Source organism: Prunus avium, chromosome 1, assembly GCF_965620075.1.
Source record: "Prunus avium chromosome 1, drPruAviu1.hap1.1, whole genome shotgun sequence".
Lineage (NCBI taxonomy): Eukaryota > Viridiplantae > Streptophyta > Magnoliopsida > Rosales > Rosaceae > Prunus > Prunus avium.
Window position 1 is genome coordinate 8,289,360 of NC_142284.1, and position 12,461 is coordinate 8,301,820.

The 12,461-nt window shown below is 38.4% G+C and overlaps 3 protein-coding genes across 3 annotated transcripts; 2 read left to right on the forward strand and 1 right to left on the reverse strand.

The window, feature by feature from the left end:
* Positions 1-695: 695 nt before the first annotated feature.
* LOC110760847 (uncharacterized) lies at positions 696-1,612 on the forward strand. The gene has a single exon (XM_021963188.2). It carries the CDS (start codon positions 973-975, stop codon positions 1,444-1,446), a length of 474 nt encoding a protein of 157 aa, XP_021818880.1. The 5' UTR covers positions 696-972; the 3' UTR covers positions 1,447-1,612.
* A 2,683-nt stretch (positions 1,613-4,295) lies between these two features.
* On the forward strand, positions 4,296-4,951 carry LOC110760844 (uncharacterized). Its single transcript, XM_021963186.2, has one exon. The coding sequence runs from the start codon at positions 4,385-4,387 to the stop codon at positions 4,730-4,732; it is 348 nt and encodes a 115-aa protein (XP_021818878.1). The 5' UTR covers positions 4,296-4,384; the 3' UTR covers positions 4,733-4,951.
* Positions 4,952-7,702: 2,751 nt separating this feature from the next.
* Positions 7,703-8,464, reverse strand: LOC148297228 (uncharacterized). The gene has a single exon (XM_088255544.1). It carries the CDS (start codon positions 8,462-8,464, stop codon positions 7,703-7,705), a length of 762 nt encoding a protein of 253 aa, XP_088111670.1.
* Positions 8,465-12,461: the final 3,997 nt, after the last annotated feature.

Sequence of the window (12,461 nt, forward strand, 5' to 3'; positions counted from 1 at the left end):
CTGAATTTGCCACATCATTAAAAAACTATCCAAAGCAAAATATTATTAACACTGCATTTTTTTTTCTTTAAAAAAAGGATAAAAATTGTAATTTTTTGCTGCTTTCTAACGGGAAAAATCGTTCTAGAAAAGGCTGACCCTTATTGGAGAAGATCATAACTAGCAGAAAAAGATTAGTGCCTTCCCCTATTCAAATTCTTTTTCTTTGCGGATCTCTATTCAAGTTTTTGTTTTTTCTGGTTTAAATCAAGTTCTTATTCACTAATATATTATGTTCTCCTTCATTTGGATGCATAAGAAGTTTGAATGGAGATGTGGGTTGTATATGATAACACCCAAGAATATCCTAGAAATTATATCAGTTTCAGTTTTTAAGGAAGAAATTATATGGACTCAAATCTCTTCCACTATTTGATGTATGTATTGTTCATGTGCGAATTCAAATTACCCATCTCATGTTGCATTATGAATGATGGCAACTCAAGGTTGTCTGAAAAGATACGTAAACATTTCATATTCAATTTGTGGTCATACATATCTCTTATTAATTATTGAACTTTATCAGAAACTTCCACTCAAGACCAGTGCTGCTCCACTATATTGAGTGGGAATCAAATGGGTCGGCGCCAGCATTCAAACACTTGTCCGAAAAATGTTGATCTCCAAGAACTCAGCCATCTCTCAGCCACATAATTTTGGTCCTCCAAAATGCCATGGAAACAACATCACCACCTCCACGGGCCACCTCACCACCTCCCACTTCAAAATAGATTAAAACACACCAACAAATCTCCACTTTCAACAATATCAACATGCACAAGTAGTACTATAAATAGCTAAGGATTCTCCAACATATGCATGCACAGGTAGTACAACGATCGCCTTGAAATCATATATTTCATTTGCATTTGCTTTTCAAGCTCTCCTTAAGTACTAGCTACCTTGGTTGTTTCCAGTTTTCCATTTCCAAAAATGGCTCCATTCAAGTCACTAGCTCTTGTTGCTTTGCTTGTTGGTATCTCCTTGTCAGCTATTAATGTATCAGAAGGCCGAGTTGCTAGGAAGGATTTAGGTGTGGATCTTGGAGGAATTGGGGTTGGAGGAGGAGTAGGCCTGGGTATAGGACTTGGAGGAAGCGGAAGTGGGTCCGGGGCAGGGTCGGGATCCGGGTCCGGGGGAAGTAGTTCTTCTTCGAGTTCAGCCTCATCGAGTGCTAGTTCGAGTTCAGGGTCAGGCGATGCAGGCTCTGAGGCAGGGTCATCTGCAGGGTCTCGGGCCTCGTCAGGGTCAGGGAGAGGTGCTCGAGGCGGTGGTGGTGGGCGAGGTGGGGGTTCGGGGTATGGACGTGGGGAGGGTTCGGGCCGGGGCAGTGGCGAGGGTAACGGTGAGGGTCATGGTGAAGGCCGTGGCTATGGTGAGGGTTATGGCAGTGGAGGCGGAAACTGAGAGAATGCAATATTAATACATGAAGTACGTGCATGGAGCTAAAGTAGTGTATAAATAAGGAAGATGGTGAATTTGTGTACCAGTCAGATCTGATGTTTAGCCTTGAATCATCATCTTTGTAATCGGTTCATTTCATATATATATATTTAAATGGTGTTCCAGTTCATATATCCCACTTTAGTTTTCTTCAGCCTATAGACTAGATCATGAAACTGCCCTAAACATATTTATTTTGGGTGCAATGTTATATGTCGGTTAACTAATTATCAGTCAATTATAATCTAATCGAAAGATAAATTTGAAGAACGCATATTGTTACCTTGATGAGATGGTATAAGAATTAATCAGGATTCGCGTGAGGTTTGAATAGGAATTAATAACTTGTTAGAGCATCTCCAGCTGCATCGCTACTCCCTTATCCTCCCTAGCCATTTTAGCGTAAAAGAAGGAAAAACTACCCTCCAGCAGAGTCGCTACCTCTCTCGCCATTTTGGAGATCGCTATTTTGGCTCGCTACATGTAGCGAGGGGGGGAGAGAAATTCAGGCTCGCCAACTGAAAGCTGCGCAAGAGAGAGAGAGAGGGAAGAAAAAGCTGGAAGAGAGAGTGGGAAAGAGAGAGAAGAAAAGAATAAGGCTTTTGGGTTCTTTTTATTTTTATTTTTTTAATGAATTTAAAATAATAAAATATTCGAGGTTAGCTAATAGGGTAATGCTATACTTACCACATAATTATACCACATTTTAATACCATCTCACATGGCAGTTGAGGTGGACATCCAACTCATTAAAATTATATTAGTTTTTTTTTTTTTGACATATCAATTTCCTATTATTTTCATCAATTAAAAAAACCTAATCCTACTGGATTAGAGAGACTCTTTAGATTTAACGTTGTCTGTCGACCTCCCCCAATTCCATCTCTCCCTACTTCCTCTCCTCCCCATCGGAGGCACTCTGCCAGACCTATGCAGCCGATCCATCGCCTCTTCGCCGCCACAAGACTCCCTCCTTGGCTTTTTGGTTAGTACACATGTAATAACAACTGCAAATCTGCTTGATGTACCCATATCATGATCAACATCATCGCGGTATAAATGGTCCTTCTATGAGAGGTTATAGAGAGGTAGTCGGAGCTGGTGATGCAAGGAGCAATGTTATGACCCCTCAACTACCATTAACAATAGACTGTAGACATCATCTCAAAGCTGGACTAACCAAAAATTAAAAGTGGAGGGAGTGGAGCGGTGGCAGATCAAGGGCAGAGGAAGAGAGGGAATTTGGGGAGGCCAACAGATAACATGAAAATTGAAAAGTCTCCAGGGTTAAGTTTTTTAATATTTTTTAATTAATAAAAATTATAAGAAACTTATATCTTTAAAATATATATATATATATATATAATTTTAATGAGTTGGATGTCCACCTCAACTACCACGTGAGATGGTATTAAAAATGTGGTATAATTATGTGGTAAGCATAGCATTATCCTAGCTAAAATATAGACTGCTGGAGGAACCACCTTTTAAGTGGTTAGTTATTTTAGCTTTCTAGCTACTTTAGCTAGAATTTGGGTAAAATTTGGAGAGTCTCCTGGAGATGGTCTTACAAGCCATGCAAGTGATCTTCATCGTCAAGGAGTTGGATATCCCTACTTAAGTTAGGTTAAAGACTGTCACAATTGATCAAATTGATTCCAAAATTTCATTACAAAATATAGATTCCGGAGATATCCAATTGACAACTCATGAGAGAACATTTCTTACTAAACTGAGAATCGGGCATTTCGAATGTGGACTTAATCTTCTGATGTAGTTTGATAATCGGGCATTTCGAATGTCAGTGCTTATGATTAATTCATTGAATTCTCCCTTCCGAAACTTAGTTGCCTCTTTGAGCCATTTTTCCAAGCACATTGCCACAAATTCTTGAGGAAGGTTATAAAGGAAAGTTTAACTGTATACGTCCACAAACTTGGGAAAAATGCAAGCTGCACTCTTCAAGGAAAGTTTTCATACCAACAAAATATCAATGAAACAAAAAAAACAAAAAAAATCAATAGATATTTCTCATAAAGGCAAATTCTCGTTTTGCTAATTTTTGGAGGATTCTTGAAGAGGAATGTTAATTATAAATGTATAAATATGGCCTCTGAATTGGTTGGTTTTCGTTTGGTGGATTAATTTTGCCTTTGCAGATTCTTATTTTAATAACTTTTTGTGGGAATAATTCTTGAAGAGGGATTTCTTCAGCTCATCCTCATGAGGAAACCTTAATGTATTGGCAAATGTCAAATACATAATTATATATCCTCTCTCAATTGGTTGAGTTTAGTTTTGTGGACTAATTTCCCAATGAAAAATGGTATTGACTTACATATTAATGGTCTCAGATTCACTCTGCACCACCTTGGTAGTGTGCGTGAGAAACCCCCCTCTCCTTCCTAATTTTGAAAAAAAAAAATTGTATCATATGTATCTCTTCTCTCTCCACATTAAATTGGCAAAAATATATCATACTTTCTAGAAATAAAATTTAGTAGGAGCCAGCCATACTCCACTCCACTTTCAGCAACGCGCACTATGATGAGTGGGTTTTGTGATAGGAGTGGGTTGGCACCACCCTAATGATAGCCACCAACCTATGTTACTACGAAAATGAAGAATGCCCCACTCAAACTCACCTCCATTTCTATCCACAAACTTTGCTCAATCAGACTTCTTAAAAATTGTCCCACATCGCAATTCCCAGAATAAAGCAATCTGCACATGCTCCTCCACTTCCTCTCATATGCCTTAGTTTACACGCTTCTGCCTCCAATTCCACTATCATCTACAACTATAAATAGCTCATTTATTTATCCACGTCCCGCTCGTATTGACATTTCAGCCTGTACTATTTTAGATCCTTTGGCTTATTGAAGTCTCAAGTTCATTAGCAATGGGTAGTTTTAGTTTCAGTTTGAAGTCCTTAGCCCTTTTTGCTTTTCTTGTTTCAAGTGCTGTCCTGTCCGAATGCCGGGTGGCAAGAAAGGACCTGGGGATAGACCTTGGTGGGATTGGGGTTGGAGTGGGTGCTGGAATAGGGATTGGGCTAGGTGGTAGTGGAGCGGGCTCGGGTGCGGGGTCAGGTTCGGGGTCCGGGTCTAGCTCTAGCTCCAGCTCTAGCTCAAGCTCATCTTCGTCGTCGAGATCCAATGGGTCGGGCTCTTCCGAAGCAGGTTCGTCTGCTGGGTCTTCTGCCGGGTCTAGGGCTGGGTCAGGCTCAGGAAACCGAGGGCGTGGATAAGAGGCTCTAGCCATGCCTGCATGGAACTGTGGCTCGTGGCATGAGATTAGTGACAAGTTTCACCTTATTCAGCTAAAAATGTATGAAAAGATGAATTTGAATAAATAATCAAATAGATGGTGCTACGAAAAAAGAAGGTGGTGAGTGTGATTGTCTGTAATATGTTGTACCTTTCTTAGAGTGTTTGTTAATAAAAGAATTGGCCACGATATTAAATTATTTTTGTTGGATGTCTTTACATATTGCTTCCATTTGTATTCTTAACTATCCCTATCATGTTCTTTTCTGATGACGTTTATACCATCGATTATTCCATATGCATGTGTCATTTTGTCTCTTTGTCAGCCTAAATAATAATATACGTTTCTCAAGCAATTTCCCAAAGTAATGAAAATAAATCCTTTGTTGGCTGATTATATATATCCTCTTCAAAGACACGTTGTTCACAATATGCCCAAGCCTGTGTTGTTCTCTGGTACACCCACCTTTTGATTCAAAGGGTGATAGTGTTTTATTGATAGAGGGAAAAAACAAAGTATTAACAGAAAAATTCGGGCTATGTTATAGAGAATTAAGTGGTCTTTCCTCAGGTAATGGCTCCAAAACAGCTAAATACTAAGGGTCGTCTGGTAATGTTTTCGGAGAACATTTTTAGAGAATGAAAACAAGAAAACAAATTTGCGTTTTTAGGATTTGAGAATGCATTTGGTAGATTAATTGGAAAACATATTCAGAAAATAAAATAGTGAAAACATGTCTGCCAGTACAATTTGAGAATAATAATATGTGAACTATTTTTCAATTGTATTTTTGCTAAGGACACTCCTTCAAGGAAGGAGACATTCCTACTTCCTGCAAATCACAGCTTGACACATATGCGAAAATAATTCATCAAAAACACAAAAAGAAAAATCTCTACACATATGTCAAACTGTGATTGGCAAGAAAGTAGGAGTTCCTACCATGAGAAGGAGAGTATTTTCCTTTTGCAAATGTCTGTTCTAAAATAATAATAATAATAATAATAATAAAATTCTAATGTGCAAAAAAACCCTAGACAAAGATTTTAGAAAATAAAAACTAGGGTTATCTACTGTAGAAGTCCCTAAACTTGGCCCCCAGTTGCAATTGGGTCCGTAAACTTTTTTTCGTGCCAATTACATCCTTTAACTAGACAAACAGTTGCAATTAGGTTTTGCCATCCAACTCTGTCAATTTGTCCGTCAAAATGAGGGGTAAAAGCGTCCTTTCGAGTTTGAAGACTCTTCTTCACTTCATAACCCCTCAGTATTAGAAATCCCCAAAATGAAGAACTGAATAACTGAAAGGGGACTGCGAGGAAAGGAAAAATGTCGGAGAGTTCGACAGATTCAAATTGCAGCCGTCGTTACTGCGAGTGTGGGTCAGAAATCAAACGCCAGACTTCATGGACAGATCTGAATCTTGGAAGAAGATTTGAGGCATGTTGCAATAATCGGGTAAGTTTTTATATTTGTAGAAGATTGGTTGAAGTAAAAAATGATTTTGTCGGGTCTGAAATTAGTGTTTCGTTTTGTTTCAATTGCAGACAGTGGGGGTTGCATTTTTTTGCATGGGTGGAGAAGGAAACATGCCCACAAGGAAAGGAAATCTTGCCTGGGTTACTTAGAAGACTAAGAGGAATGGAGGACGAATTGAGAGCAACAACGGAGAACTTCAGATTGATGGAAGAAGAGAAGAATAAATTAGAGCAAAAATTGAGAGAAGAGGAAGAAGAAATCAAGATTTTGAAAAATCAGATTTTGGGAATGGGTAAATAAGTTGTTGTACTAGAAGGGGAAATTTTGAGTTATCGACAAAGACAAAGGTGGTTTTGGGTTGTTATTCTATTGTGTTTTATGTTTGTGATATTGTTCATTAGTATGGATGATTTGGTAGTGTAGAAATGGGCAGGAATTGGTAGTATGGGCAGGATATGGGAAGGAATTGCTAGTGTAGAAATCTGGGCAGAAACCTGGGCATAAGGTTATTTTGTGCCTCTTTGGCAATGTATAAAACATTTGCTATATAAGGTCATTTTGTGCTGAATTGGCAGTGTATAAAACCTTCTGCTATGTAAGCTGATTTTGTGCTGAATTGGCAATGTATTAATGAACATGGGCAATCCAACATTTACCAAATAACATTCACCAAAATACAATCCAAAATATACTTGAACATTACATAATCCAACTGCAAAGGAGCCTTCAAAATAACATTACCAAATAGCATACTTCACAGTCTATAATTGTCCACCCAAAATACACATCCACATAGTACTTAAAGGTTCAAAATAGGTCTTAAAAGTCCAAAAAATAGGTCTTCACAATCTATACTTGTCCTCCTCGTTTGACACTGTGTTTGAATCTTCCTCTACGGGTTGTGGTTTGTTGAGTAAGTGAAAAGAATGGTGGTTGCAAGGGCACTTGTTGTGAGGATGTCATTAGCAGATTGGCCCTTTCTTGACTGATACCACTTACCACCTCAGATTAAAAACACAAAGAACATATATTACTATATAGGCAAACATAAAAAAAACCTGAGTTGGGCAAGAATAATAGGCAACTAACTGGTTGTGAAGATGACACCCTTGCAGCTTGATTCCATACGCCTTTTCCTCTTCCTCTGCCTCTACATGTTCTTCTGCCCCTATTAACTTGAATTTGGGCTGGGGCAGTGTAAGTTTGATTTGGAGCAGCATTAGTTTGGGCTAGGGCAACATTGCTAGAAGGGATGGGGTGAACTATGAAATGAGGTCTAATTGGAGGCAAGCCATACTTAACCTACTGATCCATAGAAAGGATGGGGTGAACTATTGGTTCATATGACCTCATGTATGTCTCTGGCTTATAACACTCATCTACATATTGAATAGGGTTTTCATCTCAACATGTGCACATGGTATGCCACATAAATCCCATCTCCTACAACTACAAGTCATTGCTTTTAGATCTACAACAAACTCCCCACCATACATGTGACTGACTTGATGCATTTTCTCCCCAACCAATCTAGGAATGCATTGAGAGGCTCCCATCTTATTCTTCTCATTATTTTGAATATCCTTGGGCTAACAGGGTGTTTCCATTTTGCACAAGCAGCCCTTCGATTAGCCATCCTAAGCATCACATACATTCTAATACTTTCCAAACATGTCAAAATGGAATTATCTCTGGCATCAATTATAGCTGCATTAAAGCTCTCACAAAGGTTTTTCAACAGAAGATCACACTTATACCTTAGATGAAAATGAGATTTGGTCCAATTTTTGGGTGGTCTCTGCACCAACCATTTCCAAGCTTCCAAGTCCTTTTCTTTCGTCTTATCCATATCTGCTTCCCACCAAGGAATAGTAGTGGCTCTGGCAGCTACCCATAACATGTGTTTAAGAGTGGGACCAAGATGTGTTGCTCTAAAGTTATTGTACAAGTGTCTGACGCACATCCTATGCTCTGCAGTTGGTAGTACATGTGCAATGACATGTATGAGGCCCTTTTGCTTGTCACTTATGAAAACCCAGGATAAACCATTTGTAATACCTAAATCTTCAATCAACAAAGACAGAAACCAAATCCAGGAGTCCTTGTTTTCAATCCCAGCCACAACATATGCAATTGGGAAAAACTCATCATTACCTTCAACTCCTACAGTAGTCAATATTTGCCCAGGATAATAACCTTTCAAATGGTAAGCATCAACCCCAATAATAGGCATGCACCTTTCTAAAAACCCTTTTTAACAAGCAGCTAGACACACATAAATACTTTGAAATATTGCTTCACCCCTAACCAGATCACACTTAATTTTCACTGTACTACCCTTGTTGGTAATCTTTAACTGCTCTGCATAGACTCACAACCGTGAATATTGCTGTATGTAGTTTCCTTCAATTTGTGCTTTAGCCAATCTCTTTGCCCTATACACTTGAGTTTTGGACACCCTCACATGATAGGACTCCAGTACTTCTCCTTGAAATGCTTTCATATTCCAATCTGTGTTTCTTTTAATCTTTCTGGAAAATCTGTCACAAATCCATTTGGAATTAGCAAACTTCAGCTTGTCCACCCTCCCATATGTATGTTCTAAGCTCAACTTCTTAATTGCAAATGTTTGAACATCCTGGTTTATCTGTGAAGCATAAACCACAAATGGACATTTTAATCCTCCTTTGCAAATTGCATTTACTCTAGTCTTGTCATTTTTTTCAAAGTACACCCACCTTCCTTGAATAATGGAATATTCCTTCAAGGCAGTAACCCTCCTATACTGCTTAAACCAAGGCAGTTTTTTTTTCCTTCTCACCTTACTTCTCCCTTCATTATCCCCTTCCATATCATCCCCATCACCCTCACTTTGAGTATCAACTTCTGAGGTGTGCTCACCATCTGATGACACCTCTCCAGGAGGCTAAAAAGTAGACCCCTCATTGTTACCATTCATAGTGGGCTCTGCCCCTTCATGAACAGACACTTCAACTGTCTTAAACCCAAATTCTTTTTCACGAAACTCGTAATCACTATCAACAAATTCTCCATCATCTTCTTCACTGTCTACAACCTTAGGTTCATCTTTATCTTTCACATCAACATTATCTTGCACCTCAGTTTCATCTTCCACCTGACTTTTGTCTTGCACGTCAGTTTCATCTTCCACCTAAACATTGTGTTACACCTCTGCATAATTGTCTGCACCATCCAAACTACGGCACCCAAAAGATGCTTGACTCCAAACTGTGTTAGAATTGCCCACTTCAGTATAGTACACCACAAGAATCCTATTACATGGCATTTGGGCCAACATGTCAACCAGTTTAGCATCAGAGTTGATAAGTTCAAGCCCATCTACACCACGCTTTCCACCCTTCCTATACCATATTTCCAAATTGGGGTTGGAGTTGGAAATGTCTACATTGTAACCAAGCCCTTTCCCTACCTTTCTTAAGTCCACCAATGATAGAAAATCATCTATAACATTATCCATGTAACAAACTTTTCCATTTTTATACTCCCCACTTTCCAACACACCCCCATGGTGAAGTTCTAAAGTACACTTTTCATGGTTTCCTGCATAGTAAACAAGGGTCAAAACAATGCTAAAACACACAAACCTGTTTTGGATTCATAAAATCAAACAAAATCATGTTTTAATTCAATGTTGGGCACCAAAACCAAAATATACTGTACACAATTCGGTGAGTTTTTTTAATTGCTATAGAATAACTTCAGTCGATTTGGAGTGAGGCATAGAACACAAGAAGGGATTAAAAAAAAAACCTAAAGGTTGCAGTCAATGACAGTGTAAAGCAAGCATGTAAGGAATCTTAAAAAGCTATGGACCACACAGATGAAAACAAAACCAACTGATATGTATTCAAATAGGCAGAATCACTTATTGTATTTAGGAGCAACACCAGCCCAACAAAAGTCAAACTCTTCCATCACTATCAGCCAAAAGGACGAAAAACCCAACTATCCCCAAAATGAAACCCTAACCCTTAATTGTAACACCAATCAATCCCAAATTTCGAAGCTTACAAACAAAATTTCTCACTCACTTAGTCACTGTTGCAGCAAATCAAACTCCAATGGCTACCGCAGAAGGGTCGGTTCACGGAATGGAACTCCAATGGTTGTTTCGAAGTGTGATTTCCCCCCTCTCTTCAGCTATAAATGGGATTTGTTCGGTTCAAAACGACGAAAACTCGAATATACCCCTTAGAACAAGAGCATGTGCCATTTACATAGTCAAACTCGACAGATTCTGTTACGGCATGACCTAATTGCAATTGTTTGTCTAGTTAAAGGATGTAATTGGGACAAAAAAAAGTTCACGGACCCAATTGCAACTGGGGCCAAAGTTCAGGGATGTCTACAATAGATAACCTTAAAAACTAGAAAAGCAAAACAAAATACAGATAAATCTTTTATGAACATTCTAATTAATTAAAAGAGTTTTAAAAAACCAGATAAAAACAAAAGATTTATTAAAAAACGAAGATGAAACCCAACCCCATTGCACCATCCTCCTCCCCTTTCGCCTATCTCTCTCTAGGGGTGGCAATTTCCAATACGACCTGTTACACGACTTGAATCCTGCACGAAAAAAATAACACGAACCCGCACGATTAAAAAAGGGGTCATTTTCAGGTCAATTCGCCAGTGACCCGTTTATAAACCGGTGGGTTTCGGGTCAACCCGCTAACCCGCTAAAACACTTGTTTAACTCGTTTGTTAAACGGGTCAACCCGCTAATCCACTAAAACACCTATATAACCCGCCAACTCGCTAAAATACCTATGTAACCTGCCAACCCGACACTTGTTTAACTCGTTTATTAAACAAGTCAACCCGCTAAAATACCTATATAACCCACCAATCTAATAAAATACCTATGTAACCCGCCAACCCATTTCTTTGTTTTTTCTTTATTTTAAATTTTTAAATTTTTTTTTTAAAATTTCTCATTCTCAATCTTTATATATAGAGAGGAAAAATGCAATAATTATTTTATATAAAAAAAAATAAAAAATGCAATTACATGATTAATTTATCACAATTCAGATTTATTTATTTAATTTTTATTATTCTAACCACTTAGTGGGTCAACACGTACATGACCCGAAACTCGCACAGAAAATAAACGAGTCAACCCGAAAATGACATGTTTATTAAACGGGTTGGATTTGAATTTAATATTCTTGACAAATATATAATCTGACCCAATCCATTGCCAACCCACCAACCCAAAACCCCCTTCTCTGATCTGAACCACATCCTCTCACACTCCCTCCCTTACCCACAACCCCAGAACCCTCCCCCACCCACCCACCCACCACCCAAAACCCGACCTTCATTGTTTGGTCATTTTGCTTTATTAACCTCATCATCCAACAGAGAAGGTTTCAAATACAAAGATGGCGTATCGCAGTGGTAGTGGTGGTGAGAGACTGAGACAGATTGACGAGATAGCAGAGATGAGGAGAGGAGAGAGAGCTTTGAGTTTTTCAGTCGATAGTGAAGTGAGAGATGCTTTAATCGGCAAAACGATTGGGGTTAGTTCCCAGTCCACGTGATACCAAAGAAACAAGATTGGGCTATCTACTCATTAAAGTTAAACTATATAGTGATAGACTCATAGGTCTTATCTTTTCATTTAGATAAGGACAATTTAGCACGGGCTACAGTGCCTGTTGTGTATGAGGTGTGGTCAAAAGTAGCGGCTTTCTACCTACAATCGACAGAAAAAGTTGTCAAATGCGAAAAGGCATTGTAATTTAATTTGTACGAAAACGGAATTGATTTAACCATATGCTAAACTAAATGTAGCTCTAAAATATTATAAAATTCATCTTCAGTCATAGATTAAAAAAAAATTTGGCCACTTGTAGCCTAGCTATAGCTCCGGCCAATTTTTTCGTGGCCTAGCACATGTCCTGCCCAGAAAGAGAAAGTATCACTCTTGGGCATGAGCACGGAACATCTCGTGCAACTGCATATCCAAAGGCTGATATTAAAGGTGTGTGTTGACGTCAGCTAGCCGTTACTTTTTCTTTAACTTTTTAAATGTATTTAAATTCATTTTTTTTAATATAAAAAATTGATTCTGACCGGAGGTATGAGTGTTGTACCATAGTTTTTCTCAAAAAAATTGAGTATGAAATATTGTCTCTAAATAGTAGTTTAATTAAATTAAACAATACATAGTAGTGGAA

Excerpts from the sequence above, each read along its gene's own strand:
- LOC110760844 (XM_021963186.2), top strand. The coding sequence starts at position 4,385 with ATGGGTAGTTTTAGTTTCAGTTTGAAGTCCTTAGCCCTTTTTGCTTTT.
- LOC148297228 (XM_088255544.1), bottom strand. The coding sequence starts at position 8,464 with ATGCCTATTATTGGGGTTGATGCTTACCATTTGAAAGGTTATTATCCT.
- LOC110760847 (XM_021963188.2), top strand. The coding sequence starts at position 973 with ATGGCTCCATTCAAGTCACTAGCTCTTGTTGCTTTGCTTGTTGGTATC.